Genomic DNA, 19,608 nt, shown 5'->3' on the forward strand with positions numbered 1-19,608 from the left:
GGCACCTCTAAATATTAACCAATTTTTCTGAAATTTGCTTGTTGCCTTCTTTTAGCCTATGTAAAAAAATGGTAGGGAATGTTTTGGTAAAAAAAAAATTCTCCCAGTGGGCTGCACGGTGGTGTAGTGGTTAGCGCTGTCGCCTCACAGCAAGAAGGTCCTGGGTTCGAGCCCCGTGGCCGGCGAGGGCCTTTCTGTGTGGAGTTTGCATGTTCTCTCCGTGTCCGCGTGGGTTTCCTCCGGGTGCTCCGGTTTCCCCCACAGTCCAAAGACATGCAGGCTAGGTTAACTGGTGACTCTAAATTGACCGTAGGTGTGAATGTGAGTGTGAATGGTTGTCTGTGTCTATGTGTCAGCCCTGTGATGACCTGGCGACTTGTCCAGTGTGTACCCCGCCTTTCGCCCGTAGTCAGCTGGGATAGGCTCCAGCTTGCCTGCGACCCTGTAGAACAGGATAAAGCGGCTACAGATAATGAGATGAGATGAGATACAAATTAATTCAATATGCTAGTACTCAGTGTCGGGCTAAAATAACTAGAACTAAGGACTGCACAAAATATCTAACATACCCAGCCTAGTTTATGAAATTTAAAAAAAAAAGGGGACAAAATGGTGGTATATCATGACCATGGACTCACTGAGAACCTATTGGCACAGATCATACTCTGTAAACAAGACTAGCTGCGTTTTTATTATCCAAGCTATGATGCTATCCAGTAGCGTTGTAGTACTTGAGACCGCTTTTGGTCTCAAGAGCAGTCTGAAGACCACTTTTTTTTTTTTATGGTCTCGTATCGGAATCGACCGCACTTTTACTCGGTCTTGTCTCGGTCTCAGATAGAGTACTCAGGCTTTTATTTCAAGATTGGTCAAGACCACAAATGCAGGGATTTCACTAAATTGCCTGTTCATTGTCTGATTTATTTGTTTTTATATCATTACTGTGATTGGATGTAAAACTTTCTGCTTTAAATGCAACCAATAACGTGACTCACTGCTAATTTGAAATTTTTGTTACTGTTAACAGCCGTCACCCCTCCCCTCCCCGCCCCACCCCACCCCACCCCACCCCGCCCTCCTTCACACACACTGGTCTCGCCCTGCCTTGATCTCGACCCCTCAAAGTCTTGGTCTTGTCTCGGTTTCAAATGCACTCTGGTCTTGTTCATGACTTGGTCTCGGTTAAGGTGGTCTTGACAACACTACTACCCAGCTACTATGAGGAAAAAGTTTCAAGACATGATATAAATAAAGCCCAAGCCACTTCCTGATTTTGTGGTAACAGGTGTCTGTGGGTCAGAAAGATAGAAGCTTAAGATGTACTCAATCAACTGATCACGAATTTGATCAGGATCATGCGATATCACCACAAACCTTTCTTTTTCATTTTTTCAGCTTGTACTTATCACTGGAATAAATATAATAATTTAAAATTAGCTCAGCTTTCCAGTTCACTATATGATGTTGAGTAGCAAGATAAGTTTGCTCGCAAGCTGTGAAATTATTGTGGTCATGTCATATGATATGATCGTGCTTGTGTTTAAATCAGGATCAGGACTTGTCTGCAAAGGTAAGGTTTTTTTGTTGAATGTTGACCAACAAGTACAGCTAAACATTTGGGTATTCTGCAGGAAGGAAATTTGATAATATTGTAGGTAATCTTTAGCAATTCTCGCCTGTGTGATAAATGGTGAAAATTTCCAGGTACTGTACAAACCTGTCGCACTGTGACGGTTGTTATCCACTTCGTCCATTTTAAGCTCCAGTGCAGGTTCCATCTCCTCAGGCTCTCGCTTAACAAAGCTTCTGCGTGCTGGTTGTTGATTCAGTTCTGGAACTGGTCTCACCTTGGAGGTCAAGCCTGTTGCTACTTCAATGACCGGCTTGGCCATGGTTTCCTCGGCCAGGCTACTGGATTCAGCGGCATCGTCGCTGCTGTTGCTGCTGCAGATGGAGGCATTTGGTTCCGAGTCCTCAATGCTGTGACTCAGATCAGACATGGAGTCGTCGGATGTCGCCATAGCACTGGGTACCTGGGCAGCAGCCACGGCGGGAGCTGGTAAAGAGGTGGTGGGATGAACGGTGGATGGAGGACGCGGGGCTTTCCGTTTCTTTAGCTGACTTGGCGAGCTCGGTTTTGTCTAGGAAAGATGAAAAGGACAAAGGAAGCTATGAAGACAGCTGAACCAATTTCTTTTATTCATTTACCTCATGGTGTACATGCTCACTCAGCTGATTGAGCATAGGTACATTGGGACAGCCGATCTCTGATTCCAAACTGTCTGTGACACCACATTATGCAGCTATCCAGAAACTTGATCAAAGAGTGACATTCACTGTGTAATGAAACCCAACTTAGCTAGCAAGGTTTTAGACATCTCTAGGCAACATAGTGATTGTCTAAAAGCAATTTCATTTATATTTGATGGGTGGCACAGTGGTGTAGTGGTTAACACTGTCGCCTCACAGCAAGAAGGTTCTGGGTTTGAGCCCAGTGTCTGACGGACCTTTCCGTATGGAGTTTGCATGTTCTCCACGTGTCTGTGTGGGTTTCCTGCAGGTGCTCCAGTTTCCCCCACAGTCCAAAGACATGCAGGTTAGGCTAATTCTCATCTCATCTCATTATCTCTAGCCGCTTTATCCTTCTACAGGGTCGCAGGCAAGCTGGAGCCTATCCCAGCTGACTACGGGCGAAAGGCGGGGTACACCCTGGACAAGTCGCCAGGTCATCACAGGGCTGACACATAGACACAGACAACCATTCACACCTACAGTCAATTTAGAGTCACCAGTTAACCTAACCTGCATGTCTTTGGACTGTGGGGGAAACCGGAGCACCCGGAGGAAACCCACGCGGACACGGGGAGAACATGCAAACTCCACACAGAAAGGCCCTCGCCAGCCCCGGGGCTCGAACCCAGGACCTTCTTGCTGTGAGGCGACAGCGCTAACCACTACACCACCGTGCCGCCCAGGTTAGGCTAATTGGTTGATCTAAATTGTGTGAATGTGAATGGTTGTTTGTCTCTATGTGTCAGCCAGTAATGATCTGGCAACTTGTCCAGGGTGTACCCCGCCTCTCGCCCATAGTCAGCTGGGACAGGCTCCAGCTTGCCCGTGACCCTGCACAGGATAAGCAGTTATAGGTAATGGATGGATGGATGAGTCCTTAATCATTCTGCCATCTCGAGATCACCTCAGTTGGAATTATCCCAATAAATGTCCTGCCTACCTCTACATCTGTACGCTAAGCTGCTCATGAAAAAAAAACAATCCATGTTTAAAATGGTGAGAAACGAGTTCTCACTTTGTTTATCAGCAGCATCCACATCAGCCTCTGTCTTATCACGAGGTTCAGTCAGTCCTCTTCTGTTCATTAAATTTCCCATATTTTTATAGTCACTTACAGTAAATATTTTTAAAACTTTGTGCAAATGCTTTTCTCTTATATATTGTTTCAGTTCCTGTACATTTTTGATAGTTTTGTCATCAAGGTTACAAGATCCAAACAATACATTTGCTAGCTGTAATAGAATAAATATCCAAGGAGTAGAATTTGAAAGCATGTCATTCAGATTACTATTCCTACGTAAAAAGTCGAGTGAAAATGCAGGTACGTAAAAGGCACATGAAGATTTTGCTTTTCGGTTAAAATGTTGTTTATGATGAATCCAAAACAAGTAGACATAGATCGACAAGCAGACATACACAACAGGCACAAACAAGTTTCTCGAATGGTCTCCAAAGCACAAATGTGGGTCAGAAGTGAGCAGAAGGATAAAGAAAGTGGTTTCTGTTAACTGTACAGTGGTGCTTGAAAGTTTGTGAACCCTTCAGAATGTTCTCTATTTCTGCATAAATATGACCTAAAACATCATCAGATTTTCACACAAGTCCTAAAAGTAGATAAAGAGAACCCAGTTAAACAAATGAGACAAAAATATTATACTTGGTCATTTATTTATTGAGGAAAATGATCCAATATTGCATATCTGTGAGTGGCAAAAGTATGTGAACCTCGAGGATGAGCAGTTAATTTGAAGGTGAAATGAGAGTCAGGTGTTTTCAATCAATGGGATGACAATCAGGTGTGAGTGGGCACCCTGTTTTATTTAAAGAACAGGGATCTATCAAAGTCTGATCTTCACAACACATGTTTGTGGAAGTGTATCATGGCACGAACAAAGGATATTTCTGAAAACCTTAGAAAAAGCGTTGTTGATGCTCATCAGGTTGGAAAAGGTTACAAAACCACCTCTAAAGAGTTTGGACTCCACCAATCCACAGTCAGACAGATTGTGTACAAATGGAGGAAATTCAAGACCATTGTTACCCTCCCCAGGAGTGGTCGACCAACAAAGATCACTCCAAGAGCAAGGCGTGTAATAGTCGGCGAGGTCACAAAGGACCCCAGGGTCACTTCTAAGCAACTGAAGGCCTCTCTCACATTGGCTAATGTTAATGTTCATGAGTCCACCATCAGGAGAACACTGAACAACAATGGTGTGCATGGCAGGGTTGCAAAGAGAAAGCCACTGCTCTCCAAAAGAACATTGCTGCTCATCTGCAGTTTACTAAAGATAACATGGACAAGCCAGAAGGCTATTGGAAAAATGTTTTGTGGGCGGATGAGACCAAAATAGAACTTTTTGGTTTAAATGAGAAGCGTTATGTTTGGAGAAAGGAAAAGACTGCATTCCAGCATAAGAACCTTATCCCATCTGTGAAACATGGTGGTGGTAGTATCATGGTTTGGGCCTGTTTTGCTGCGTCTGGGCCAGGACAGCTTGCCATCATTGATGGAACAATGAATTCTGAATTATACCAGCGAATTCTAAAAGAAAATGTCAGGACATCTGTCCATGAACTGAATCTCAAGAGAAGGTGGGTCATGCAGCAAGACAACGACCCTAAGCACACAAGTCGTTCTACCAAAGAATGGTTAAAATAGAATATAGTTAATGTTTTGGAATGGCCAAGTCAAAGTCTTGACCTTAATCCAATCGAAATGTTGTGGAAGGACCTGAAGCGAGCAGTTCATGTGAGGAAACCCACCAACATCCCAGAGTTGAAGCTGTTCTGTACGGAGGAATGGGCTAAAATTCCTCCAAGCCGGTGTGCAGGACTGATCAACAGTTACCGGAAACATTTAGTTGCAGTTATTGCTGCACAAGGGGGTCACACCAGATACTGAAAGCAAAGGTTCACATACTTTTGCCACTCACAGATATGTAATATTGGATCATTTTCCTCAATAAATAAATGACCAAGTATAATATTTTTGTCCCATTTGTTTAACTGGGTTCTCTTTATCTACTTTTAGGACTTGTGTGAAAATCTGATGATGTTTTAGGTCATATTTATGCAGAAATATAGAAAATTCTAAAGGGTTCACAAACTTTCAAGCACCACTGTATATGCATACTGAAGTAGCAATGACCTGAAAGGACCTTCATGGGGAAACTCACATACTTCTGACTGAGGACAAAGGAAGGGAACAAGATAGACAGACCAGGTCAGACTGACAGCAGGAATGTGTGGCATATTGTTCTCTTGCCATGTCCTATTAGGAACTGTAATTACCTCCACCAACTTTGTAAGCGGCACTTTGTATTTGAAGATGCAGAGTTTACATTTCACCTTCTGGGAATCATCAAAGATGTCACCCGTGGTGAACAGAGATGAGGTCAGAGGTCAAACAAAGAGAGATTGTACCCTTACCGGATTAGAGTTACCAGATATGGAGCCATCTTTTGAGCTCACCAGTTGTGGGCGTCATGTTAGACAGAAAAGACCTTGACAATAGAAAATGCCTCAGAGTATGGAATATCACTTCATTGGCAGTGGAAACAAAAGCCAGTTTGTGTAAGACGGAAAGGTACGGCCTAGATATAGTCGGCCTTACATCCTTACAAGATATGGTCTCTATTGGGTTTGGGGATACTCCCCGGTCCCAGATTGAATGCCTCACAGTAGAAGTTTTACCAGATGGTCAACAGGGTCGCTCTATGAGGTTAACAGCCTCAGGAAGTAAAACTCAGACTGTTTGTACATGTGCACCAAATAGCAGTTTGGAGTATTCTGCCTTCTTGGAGAAGTCATGGCAGATACTCAAGAGGGTACCTCCTTCTGACTCCATAAGGCTAATGGGGACTTGCTCATGTTGGGCCTAACAGATACCTGGTGGAGCATGATCTGCAGGAATGGCCTCCTGAATCTGAACCCAAGCAGTGACTTCTGCACAATCCATGACAATAGACAATAGCACACTTTGAACACAATAAGTGCACTTCGATTTAAAAAAAAAAACCTAATAAAATTGGAAGTCTGTGATTCAAATACAGTAGCTTTCGCTCCACTAAACAAAAATAATTGGGCGTCAGGGAAAATTTTTTTATGATCTAAACTTGAAAAATCTGAAAGGCAGTCTATCATTAAGCACTACTACTCACACAATTTTCCCTCCTGTTATTGGAGGACTCTTTTTTTTTTTCCCCTTGGATACGGTAAAGTTCATGCTGAACTTCATACTTGCACCCCCACCCCCCAACAGCAGCACCTTCCCAGTAGATGCATATTTAAAGAACAGACATCAACAACAACACATCTACAGAAAGAAAATAAAGTAAAAAGGGGAGGGATACAAAAAGTAGTGATATGGGGGGGGAGACAATAGACCCCTTCGCAGTAAATGTCATTCATATGTAAGCGGAAATTGCGCGCGCAGCCTGGACTCAAAAAAGACTCAACGATGCCTAGTTGTTGTGTTGTCGGGTGTCAGAATCGTAGCAGTGATGGGGTTAAAATGTTCAGAATTCCATCAGGATCTCACCCATTCCAAAAAAAAAAAAAAAAAAAAAATCGCCGACGTCTATGACTACAAGCCATCAAACATGTAGACTGGGATGAAAGCACTATCAAAAATGCGCGGGTTTCCAGCGCCCACTTCATCACAGGTAAGATCAGGCTATTTATTAAATCTTTCTTTTTTATTCTTTCTAGTCTTTGTTTATTGATGTAGCAAAATACTTTGGTAACGTTTGTCTGATTAGCTGGGTCATAGTTACACAATGTAATGAATATTGTTAGCATGTTAACTTAGCTTTGCATGCAATTTTGTTTGTAGGAGAGGTCTCGCTTGACTCAAGCAGTCCAGATTTTGTGCCATCATTATTTGCGTATGCCGAAAATCACAATTTTAAAGCAAGGATGGAAAGGTAAAATTGTGTGCCCTCGCTCTAAATGCCAACTTACGTTGACTGCTCTAACCTAGCTCCCGCCCCGTTCAGTTTCATTTCTGCTCTCTGCCTCTCGCTTTTTACGCAGCTCTGATTTCTCTTAGCTGCACTCTTTACACTATCATTCCTTTCATGCCATTACCTCCTGCAAATTGCTGTTTAGTGTTGGTATTTGCTGTTGTAGCTAAAGCCACATTGCCATCACATCACTGGCATAATTTGATTAAAACAAAATGAATATGAATGTCCCATTGTTAATCAAGTTGTACATGCCCGCACATAACAATCATATGCGTCTAAAGTCTTGTAGGCACGAAGTTTTTCGTGGGTGTACACTGAAGTCTGGTCAATAAGGTGCGAGTATATATCTGGGCATTGTATACCAGGGAACTTACTAACATCGTCCGTCCACTCTTTCATTAAATGCGGATCCGGTAGGCGATGTCCACTTGTTAGAGTTAACTTATTTATGTAGCATTCTCGATCTTGTAACGACAATTGTTTTGCATAATCTGACAGCTCATGATGCCGGTCTATGGGCAGCGCCATTGTTTCTGAGTCCAGGCTGCGCACGCATCCTGGCAATGGTCGGTTTGTTTACAAACATGCGAAGGGGTCTATACATGAGTCAGTAAGAAAGGAGGTTAATTAAGATTATGTCTTAGGAGCTTAAATGTATTATATTTTAAAGGTGCCATCGAATGGAAATCTGTCTTTACCTTGGTATAGTTGAAAAAGGAGAGTTCAGTAAATGGAACTGATGCATTATGAACCTCAAACACTGTTGGCTTCTTTTTGAAATTGTGTAATTGTATTTTCTAGAAAAACCTGCTTGTTATTTTACCTCTATCTACTCAATAGTCCTTCTGCAAGAAAAGTATGTTGTAAATCAAATGTTATTGAGATATTGAGTTAATACACTCCATCCATCCATTATCCGTAACCGCTTATCCTGTGCATGGTTGTGGGCAAGCTGGAGTCTATCCCAGCTGACTATGGGTGAGAGGTGGGGTACACCATGGGGGAAGCCATGGCTAAGTGGTTACAGAAACAGCTTTGGGACCAAAAGGTCACTGGTTTGATTCCTTGAACCAGTAGGACTGGCTCAAGTGCCCTTGAGCAAGGCACCTAACCCCCATCTGCTCTGGCAAGAGTGGTGGCATACCTTGTGTCTGATTAGCCAGAGAAAAACTGATGTGATTATCAGCTCGGGCAAGAACCCGGCCATAACTAAAACGAACTAAACAGGGTACACCCTGGACAAGTCGCCAGATCATCGCAGGGCTGACACAGAGGCAAACAATTTGCACTTGCAGTCAATTCGAGCCACCAATTAACCTAACCTGCAAGTCTTTGGACTGTGGGGGAAACTGGAGCACCCAGAGGAAACCCATGCAGACACTGGGAGAACATGCAAACTCCACACAGAAAGGCCCCTGTCAGCCACTGGGCTCAAACCCAGAACCTTCTTGCTATGAGGCAACAGTGCTAACCAATTCACCACCGTGCTGCCCCTTGTGTTGATATATTTCTAGCAATAACTAGAAGTTACATTTTTGGAGTTAAATAGTTAAACTTATTGGACTCAGATACTTAAATCACAAACTTAAAATACACCTTTATGCATTGTTAGTTATAGGACAACAATTGGCTAAAATAGTAACACTTTACATTTTTGGCCTGCAACAGGTTAATTGATAATTGGAAAGACTCAGTCGTTCACAAGAAAGGATGGGATGAGGTTTGCCACCTTGTGAAAAACTGCATGGGGAAATAATCCAACAGTTTAAGAACAATGTTTCTCAACATACAATTGCAAGGAATTTAGGGATTTCACCAGACAATCCATATCATCAACATCAAAAGATTCAGAGAATCCAGAGAAATCTCTGCATGCAAGGGGCAAGGCTGAAAACAACACTGAACGCCTGTGACTTCTGATCCCTCAGGTGGAAGGCACTGCATTAAAAACCAACATGATTGTATAAAGGACAGTACTACATGGGCTTGGGAACACTTCAGAAAACCATTGTGAAAGCCATATAATCAACAACATCCAGAAACGATCCAAATTCTCTGGGCCCGAGCTCATCTGAGATGGACTGATGCAAAGCGGTCTGACGAGTCCACATTTTGAATTATTTTTGGAAAATCACGGACGTTGTGTCCTCCAGGCTAAAGAGTTAAAGGACCATCCAGATTGTTACCAGCACAAAGTTCAAAAGCCAGCATCTGTGCTGGCATGGGGGAGTGTTAGTGCCCATGGCATGGGTAACTTGCACACTTGTGAAGACCATTAATGCTGAAAGGTACATGCAGGTTTTGGAGCAACATATGCTGCCATCCAGATAATGTCTTTGTCAGGGACATTCCTGCTTATTCTAGCAAGATAATGCCAGGCCACATTCTGCACGTGTTACACCAGTGTGGTAAAAGACTTGAGTAGTAGAAGTGTGCAGGTGCTAATGGGAGACCGGCCTGTCTCCCATTGAAAATGTGTTGCATATTATGAAGGGTAAAATACGACAACAGAGACCCCGGACTCTTGAGCAACTGAAGTCGTATATCAAGGAAGAATTGGAAAGAATTTCACTTTCAGAACTTCAACAATTAGTGTCCTCAGGTCCCAAATGCTTACTGAGTGTTGTTAAAAATGGTGATGTAGAAAGGTTGAGTGTTGTAGAAAAGGTGATGTAACAATGGTAAACATGCCCATGTTCCAGGCACCAAATACATAATGAGTGTATATTTACAAAAAACAATAAAGTTTATTAGTCTGAACATTAAATATCTTGTCTTTGTATTGTATTCAGTTGAATCTTCTTCTTCTGCTTCTTTCGATTGCGCCCATTAGGGGTCGCCACAGCGGATCTGATCCGGATATTTGATTTGGCATAGGTTTTACACCAGATGCCCTTCCTGACGCAACCTTCCCCAATCTATCCAGGCTTGGGACAGGCACTAAGGGTGTTTTCACACTTGGTCCCTTTCAGCCATCTAACTGAACTCAGATCGATGACTCAGGATTTTTTGCGCATATGTGAACACTCCAACCGTACCCAGACCCCTTTAAAGCGAACCGAACTGAGACCACCTCAGGAGGTGGTCTCAGTACGGTTCGCTAAAAATCAATGGTACGGTTCGCCTAATCTGCGCATTGTGAACAAAAAGCGCACCGGGTTCACTTCGCCTTTTTCACTGTAGTTTAACCTTCTTCGTTTGCCGTAGTTGGTCACGTGACTGTAGCAGGGAAACTCAACTTCCTTTTGGAACTTACCACAGCCGCTTTACAGTTCTCTGAACTTACTGACTGACGAGTCGGCTAGAGCCCTGCACTCCCGCGGGAGTCCCGTGGGACTCGTGGGACCCGCCGCAAAGCAGTGCGGCGCGGGACAAATTTTGAAAGCTCATTGCGGGCACGGGCGGGACCGGAAGCGCACATATGCGCGCGCGGGCGGGAGTGCACATATGCGGCGCGGGCGGGAGCGGTGATAAGCTGCAGTCCCGCTAACTAAAAACGTGTTTGAAATAAAATTTATAAATTATTAATTTATGTCTATCATATATAATTTGTGCTGGATATTTTATTTGGCATTAATAAAAACATTTTAAGATGCCTAAATTTGCAGAGAGAGTCAGATTGCCAGATTGAGTGAGGAATGGCATCTTAAATTTGCCATTGATCACCCTAACAGGAAATCCTTAGATCACTCTAATGACTTGCAGTTCACACCCAGCTAGTAAGAGAACCATGAGTGAAGTGATTTACTGCTTGCATTAGTCTACAACTCTAATCAGAGAGACAGGTTACACAGTGACGGTAGGCTTGACTCAATGCTATCCCAGAAATCCTTCCTGTAATATGCAAATGTGGCTGTCCAATCAGAGGCGGCCAAATTTGCATATTACAGGAAGGATTTCTGGAATAGCATTGAGTCAAGCCTACCGTCACTGTGTAACCTGTCTCTCTGATTAGAGTTGTAGACTAACTCAAGCAGTAAATCAATTCACTTCTCTTACTAGCTCTGCTTTGCAATAAAAAAAAACAAAAACAAAAAAAACAACACCATTGGTACAAAGCAAGCCCATTCACTTTATGCTGATCACAGAATTACAATGGTTTCTCATGTGATAAAAATGTGCGATTCGCGATTAAATATTTTAATCGCTTGACAGCACTAATTATTATTATTAGAGACACTACATGCTGAATTCAGAAACAAGATAAATAATAACAAACGTGAATGTGAGCTGTAGATATTTATGCTCAAATCCACTCAAAGTAGGGGGCGGGGCACCATCACGCTGTGTCAAGACAAGAACTTTCCTGAGAAATAACGCGAACGTCTGCATCATGCGGGATTTGCAGGCGGGAGCGGGACAAAATATGGCAGGCGCGGGCGGGAGCAGGACTGAAAATCATAATTTTTTTGTGGGCGCGGGCGGGAGCGGGACTGAAAATCATAATTCTTTGCGGGAGCGGGCGGGCGCAGGACTGCACAATGCGGGCGCGGGCGGGAGCGGGACTGAAAAATCCGACCCGCACAGACCTCTAGAGTCGGCCACAATAATATAACTATATTATAAATAAATAAATAAATATTTATTAATAAATATATAAATATATAATATATTTATTTTCCTTAATCCGCACTATTTTGATCAAAGAATACAGCAGGGCAAGCATGGCAGCAGACATTTTGATTCAAGAGAAAATTACCCAGAATTCCGTGCACTGGGGGTCTGAGGGCTCTAGAGGACCTGGTGTGAACAGAAAGAGGACTGAGGCCCCATCAAAGCTTAACTGGACCAGAAAGAGAACCCAGTCCTCTTTGTAATAAATTCACAGTGTGAACACAAAAAGAACTGAGTTCTTTTTCTGTTGGTCCACTTTTTGGTCCACTTAAAGAGGACTGAGTCTGGTTCCTTTAAAGGGGACCAGGTGTGAAAACACCCTAAGTATGCAGTCAGTGCATGCAAACTCCACACAGAAAGGCCCCCGGCGAACCCGGAACCTTCTTGCTGTGAGGCGACAGTGCTAATTTGCAAATCATTGCATTCTGCTTTTATTCATGTTTTACACAGTGTCCCGACTTTTTTCTGGAATCAGGGTTGTACAACAGGCCTAGTGGCACAGTAGATGGTGTTGCCACTTCACAGATCCAAGCCCTGGGAATTGCTCCTCAGCTTTCCGTTACTGCCTGTGTAGTTTTCTACATTCTCCTTGTGTCTGTTGTAGATTTTCCTTTGGGTTCTGTTTTCCCCCCCGACTCTGAGTGGGTGGATGGGTTGCACTAGATGTAAATTACACTGGGGTAAATGAGTGTGTGTTGGTTTGTGTTAGTTTAAAATGAGAGTCTTAAATAATATGATGCCTTCAAAAACAAGACGCATCTGAGTAGCATCCTGAGAGAGGTTTTCGTAAGCCCTTTTCCCTCCTTAGCCTCTCTTGAATGCTGGCATGATTAATACATTAAAATGGTAAGCAGGTTCCTGCTAAAAGCCAAGCTATTCAGTTACTCTGTCCTGTACTCTGCTGACAAGGTGGAACATTTGATTTACTCCTTCTTTTCAATCAATCAATCAATCAATCAATCAATCAATCAATCAATCAATCAATCAATCAATCAATCAATCAATCAATCTTCATCCTGTCTTTTACTTACACACCCACAAACAAACAAACACACGTAGCCCAACAACAACACTTTTGCAACTACCCATAAGGACATTTGATTTGCTACAAGGAACCAGTTTCTTTATTGCAGAGTACAAAGTGTTTTCATCCTGATATCCTGACCATAATACTCACGTGTGCTTTTTGCACACCCCATTCCAGATTTACTCCCCCTTTGCTGTTATAATAACGTTCACTCTTCTGGGGAAGGCTTTCCACTAGAATTTGGGGCCTGGCTGTGGCGATTTGTGTCCATTCAGGTACAGGAGCATTAGTGAGGAAGCCTGAGGTGAAGTCAGTGTTCCAATTCATCCCAAAGATGTTCAGTGGGGTGAATGTTCATGAACCTCTTTTTGTACACAAGGGCATTGTCATGTCGGAAAAGGTTTGGGCTTGGCATCTCCATTCAAGTGAAGGCAAATTTTAATACTACAGCTTACAAAGACATTCCATACAATTGTGTGGTTCCAACTTTGTGGCAACAGTTTGGGGAAGAACCACATACAGGTATAATGGTCAGGTGTTCAAAAAGATCCATCCATCCATCATCCATAACCACTTATCCTGTGCAGGGTCACGGGCAAGCTGGAGCCCATCCTAGCTGACTATGGGCGAGAGACAGGGCACACCCTGGACAAGTCACCAGGTTATCGCAGGGCTGACACACCGAGACAAACAACCATTCACATTCATACCTACAGTCAATTTAGAGCCACCAGTTAGCCTAACCTGCATGTGTTTGGACTATGGGGGAAACCGGAGCACCCGGAGGAAACCCATGCAGACACGGGGAGAACATGTAAACTCCACACAGAAAAGCCCCCATCGACCACTGGACTTGAACCCAGAACCTTCTTACTGTGAGGTGACAGTGCTAACCACTATGCCACCCCCGCCAAAAAAAAAAAAAAGCTCAACTAAGTTTAATTTTGTGTATTTGTGTGGCTGTGCAAAAACCTTACATCAGCAAATCCACTTTTAGTGGGAGAGGCAAAATCTGCTTGATCAAAGATATTTCTTTGAGAAGCTTTGCTCTCCTTTACAGAAATCATGTTCACCGAAAGAGGACACAGACCCACTGGCTCCCACTGACAGTTTATAAGGGAGGAAAATAAAATGAGTATGGCTGCCAAGAGGTTTGGGATGCGGAAGCCTTGGGCAGTGAAAAATGCATATTTGTTCCAAAGAAACAGTGGAACTCGGCAGATGAAACAGACACTGAAGATCTGCTTATCTGTTCATGGATGACTTGTGGCAAACATTTGGCTCAATTCTCCTGCCAATCCACAAATACAGTCAGCACAACACTTCAAACAATATTTAAAAGAATGCCAGAAGGCTCCAAAACTGTTTAAACATGGCACAGTAGTCACACAGTCCTGTGATGATTGGCTTCATTATATCTTTGTGTGGTTGGCTTGATGGTGTCTTCATGGCTTGTGTACAGAACAAAACCGATGCAATTCTTGTTGTCAGGGGTTCTCAAACAGTTGGCCTCAGGGACCCCTTCCAGTCTTGGAGAATTTCCAAGGCCCTCCTTAGTACCACAGTACAGATTTAACAATAGGACAAATATCTCATCTCATTATCTCTAGCCGCTTTATCCTGTTCTACAGGGTCGCAGGCAAGCTGGAGCCTATCCCAGCTGACTACGGGCGAAAGGCGGGGTACACCCTGGACAAGTCGCCAGGTCATCACAGGGCTGACACATAGACACAGACAACCATTCACACTCACATTCACACCTACGGTCAATTTAGAGTCACCAGTTAACCTAACCTGCATGTCTTTGGACTGTGGGGGAAACCGGAGCACCCGGAGGAAACCCACGCGGACACGGGGAGAACATGCAAACTCTGCACAGAAAGGCCCTCGCCGGCCACGGGGCTCGAACCCGGACCTTCTTGCTGTGAGGCGACAGCGCTAACCACTACACCACCATGCCACCCAGGACAAATATGTATGTATTTATTTATTTATTTAAATTTGAGCCTTTACAGCTTTTAACTCTTGAAAGTTCCACTTGTCCAGATGCACATTTGAAACACATCTTTGGTTTTATTTAAAAATTGCAGTTATAATTACATGAACATTATTTACTGTGTTGAGAGGAACCCCGGGGCAGCACGGTGGTGTAGTGGTTGGCACTGTTGCCTCACAGCAAGAAGGTCTGGGTTCGAGCCCCGTGGCCGGCGAGGGCCTTTCTGTGCGGAGTTTGCATGTTCTCCCCGTGTCCGCGTGGGTTTCCTCCGGGTGCTCCGGTTTCCCCCACAGTCCAAAGACATGCAGGTTAGGTTAACTGGTGACTCTAAATTGACCGTAGGTGTGAATGTGAGTGTGAATGGTTGTCTGTGTCTATGTGTCAGCCCTGTGATGACCTGGCGACTTGTCCAGGGTGTACCCCGCCTTTCGCCCGTAGTCAGCTGGGATAGGCTCCAGCTTGCCTGCGACCCTGTAGAAGGATAAAGCAGCTAGAGATAATGAGATGAGATGAGAGGAACCCCTTTAAAGTCACCAGACGCATTGACTAAGTGTTGCTTCAAGTGTCATGTTAAGATCCTCAGTCAATCCACGCTGGAAGCCCCACCATGTACAGTACACCGGTCAGCTAGAACATCAAAACCACTGACAGGTGAAATGAATAACATTTGATTAATTACAATGGCACCTGTTGAGGGGTGGGATATATTAGGCAGCATGAGAACAGTCAGTTCTTGAAGTTGATGTGTTGGAAGCAGGAAAAATGGGCAAGCGTAAGGATCTGAGCGACTTTGACAAGGACCAAATTTTGATGGCTAGATGACTGGGTCTGAGCATCTCCAAAATGACACATCTTGTGAGGTGTTCCCGGTATGCAGTGGTTAGTACCTACCAAAAATTGTCCAAGGAAGGACAACTGGTGAACCAGCGACAGGGTCATGGGTGTCGAAGGCTCATTGATTCACATGGAGCTCGAAGGGGAGTCCATATGTGGCAGATCACAGAATCCAGGGACACGTGTCGGCCCGGGGGCATTTTGAGTTATTGACAGATTCAGAAAGTACAGTTTCTAAGCTTTCCAATGATGCCTTCCATGTGGAGATCTGACAATATTTGAAGAATGTGTGGCCTTTTGAAAGTGTATACTTCTTAAAACAGAAAAGGGAGAAAATCGCCCTCAAAGTTTTCCATCTCAGCTACTCTGGGTGCAGGGCAGGCACATAATGGTGCTCATTTGCATGACATTAAGGAAAGCCCTACCCCCTACTAGCTAGCACGATGCTACTTTCATGTAAACAAAGATCACCACGTCAATTTTCCTTCCATGCAAAGTATGCCCAACACAATTATGAAGTACAAAAATAAGTCCTAAAGTATACTTTAACGTTTTGTGGTTGAAAAATTACTCACACTGTAAGAAAGAAAGATAGCACAATGATGACACAACTAACACAACACTAGTTTCATGTAAAGCCTCGGTCACAACCGGCCGTACAGTATGTGCTCCTACGGCCGGTCTACATGCAAAAAACGCAAGAAACACACGGAGAGCGCGCATGAAACGCACGAGAGCGCGCGTGTGACGTGCTGATTTTCGAGCCGCAGACCGGCCGCAGAGGTTCTCTGTCATGTCAAACAAACTCTACAGGCGCTTACGTTTTTTTCTGGTTGCAAGACAAACTTACGGCCAACGCGCGTCTTTCTCTGTGAACAAAAAAAACCAGCAGCGATTTGGGAAACGCCAAAAAATCGTACATCCGGTTGTGACCTAGGCTTAACCAAACCACAACACTCTCCGTTACATGCAAAAATAACCACACAGCCTTAGATTAATAAACTTACCCCATCAGAAAGAGAAACGGCGCCTTGCACACACCAATGCCTCCGATGGAATGTAATCCTAGAACGGTCCGTGTATCATCCGATCATTCAAGTATTCCATTCAATCTGGAAAACGAGGTTGCGTTTTTTTTTTTCTTCTAGAAATGGTGATCTCCGATGTAAATACCGAGTGTCTGTTTGCTTCGCGGTGTTTGCTCCTCTGCGCTCTGTTTAGTAACTCATTCCATAGTGAAATCACACGCCTGTATGCAGGTTAAGTAGCCATGCGCTCAACTCGGATCATACAGCTGATTCGCGGAAAAAAAACAAACAAATGACTTAAATCTTCATGTGAATTAGGGCTGGGTATCACCAGATACCTCACGATACGATACTATGGCGATATTTTGCCCACGATAACAATATTATCACGGTACAGCGATTCTGCGATAATCGATATATTGCAAGAAATTTCAACCACATCACAATATCTGTGTCACTGAAGAAAATCAGAATTTATTGACCACTGTAAAATTACATTTCACATACATAACTACACACTCTTGCCAGACATATATTTGTCTCTATTCCACTGCTGGCAAAACCAAGAGTTGCTTCACTACAACATACAGAAGATTCCCATTTCTGTGCTAGTATTCTCAACTTTTCTGTAAGCATGGACACATCAGTGCTGCTTAACAAGCAGAATCAAATTGTTTTATGAAAACTTAAAACTTGCACTGCAGACTGCACAGACATTTCAGTGCTAACACTAATATCGATTTGTTCTTTGTAAACTTGAGAACATATACCTGAGAACATTTAACTTGTGCTTATTTTGCAGGAACAACACACTGTCTGAAACACATTGAAAAGTGCAGTGGGCATCTTAATTGGAGCATCTTAATTTAATTGGAGCGAAACAGGTTTTGCAAAGTGCATTCTCTTTGTCCGGCTCACTGTTTTTTTTTTTTCTCCTTTCCTTTGGAATCCAAAGTGCCTCCAAACATCTGCCTTAAAGTTCGGCGGCGTCTCTAGGTTTATGTTAACAGCCATGCTTGCCTGTTTTTTTTTTTCCTCACTGCAACCGCCGGGGAAAAAAGAGAAGACGAAGAGTGCCTTGCAGTGAGGTAGCGGCACAGCGACACCTCGCGGAGCGGAGGTGCGGAAGTCGTACTGGATTTACAACCCGTCTGAAACATGATTTTATTATTTGAAAAAATATCGATATTCAAATTTTGAGTATCGATATTGAATCGGAAGACAAAGTATCGCGATATATCGCCGTATCGATATTTTTGCACACCCCTAATGTGAATGGCCCATATGGTAATTTACCCACACCCCCCAGCAGGCTACAGTCCTGACAAAAATGAGACAATTTGCAACAAAAAATGTATGCTTTTCCAACAAAACAATCTATTATCTGAAATACTGACTGCATTCTTCAAGATCTCAACTTGCACATGATGGAAAAAAACAAAAATCACAAATTTCGAAAAAAAAAAAGCTTCTTTTGCGATTATCTCGGATTCGTTTCGGCCGACATGTGTCCCTGGATTCGGTGAGGGGTCACATATGGTCCAATCCCACAAAAGAGCTACTGTAGCACAAACTGCTGAAAAAGTTAATGCTGGCTGTTTCACCTGCCAGTGGTTTGAATGTTATAATCGTCATAAAGTCTTCATTCACAACTCCAAGCATGTTAAATTCTGTTGACATTCTAAGTATCTCTTTTGCGTGACCAATGATTTAAAAAAAAAAAGTTGCGATGACCGATATAAGCTGATGTTCCACTGATTTGTTTGCCTTTCTAGGCGGCACGGTGGTGTAATGGTTAGCACTGTTGCCTCGTAGTAAGAAGGTTCTGGGTTTGAGCCCAGTGGCCGACGGGGACCTTTCTGTGCGGAGTTTGCATGTTCTCCCCGTGTCTGTGTGGGTTTCCTCCAGGTGCTCTGGTTTCCCCCACAGTCCAAAGACATACAGGTTAAGCTTACTAGTGGCTCTAAATTGACTGTAGGCGTGAATGGTTGTTTGTCTCTATGTGTCAGCCCTGCGACGACCTGGCGACTTGTCCAGGGTGTACCCCGCCTCTTGCCCATAGTCAGCTGGGATAGGCTCCAGCTTGCCTGTGACCCTGCACGGGATCAGTGGTTACAGATCATGGATGGATGTTTGCCTTTCTAGATGTTGCACACACTCCTCATTATTACACCTAGTGGTCAAAGATAGGGTCTGCAACAAGCACTATGCCACTGATCCACGCTCCATGTACATTTTCAATGGAGAAGGAGCAGCAGACAGGAGACTTATGGTAATGGCTAATGATCTACAACTATGATAACTAAATAGCAATCATAACAACGTCAATGCTAGTTAAAGATAGTAATCTCCACTGCTGTCAGCAATACAGTCAGGGATAGTCTGGGCACACATCAAAGACATGGCTCAACGTTCGAGATGCAAGACAACGCATTTATTGTTAAATTATTTTCAATAATAGAATAGATATCCAAACATAACTTTTTTTTTTAAACAGACTTGGAAAAAAGTAAGTCACTCTGATTTAAAACTCGAAGCAAAAATCATACATGCAGTACATTATGCCTTTATCTATGGAATAACTTTTGCAAAAACTTCTTGCTTGGAGCAGGAATTCATTCAGAATGACATAACGAGGCTTACAATCTGATGTACGTGATAATCAGCAGATCCTTGGAGACGATCTGTCAGCTGAGCTGCGTGAGTGAGTGGTCTAAAATAAGCTTGGACGCAGTGGTTGTCCTCAAGTGACTGCGCTCAGATTACTCGAGGGCACACACAGATATGGCACAACCGTGTTCAGGTAGATCAGTTTGATTGTAGATACAGTGATCAAACAGTGTTCACTCT

At 43.4% G+C, this 19,608-nt stretch overlaps 1 protein-coding gene across 9 annotated transcripts in view; it reads right to left on the reverse strand.

Annotated features, from left to right (window-relative positions):
• The window catches only part of cobl (cordon-bleu WH2 repeat protein), a 237,280-nt gene that overhangs the window by 66,794 nt on the left and 150,878 nt on the right, over window positions 1-19,608 (reverse strand). For all 9 annotated transcript variants that reach the window (XM_060921192.1, XM_060921189.1, XM_060921193.1 and 6 more), the window contains one exon: window positions 1,718-2,141. In XM_060921192.1, the coding sequence (XP_060777175.1) occupies window positions 1,718-2,141 (424 nt within the window). The remainder of the gene's footprint in view (window positions 1-1,717; window positions 2,142-19,608) is intronic.

This window comes from Neoarius graeffei, chromosome 5 (assembly GCF_027579695.1).
Source record: "Neoarius graeffei isolate fNeoGra1 chromosome 5, fNeoGra1.pri, whole genome shotgun sequence".
Taxonomy (NCBI): domain Eukaryota; kingdom Metazoa; phylum Chordata; class Actinopteri; order Siluriformes; family Ariidae; genus Neoarius; species Neoarius graeffei.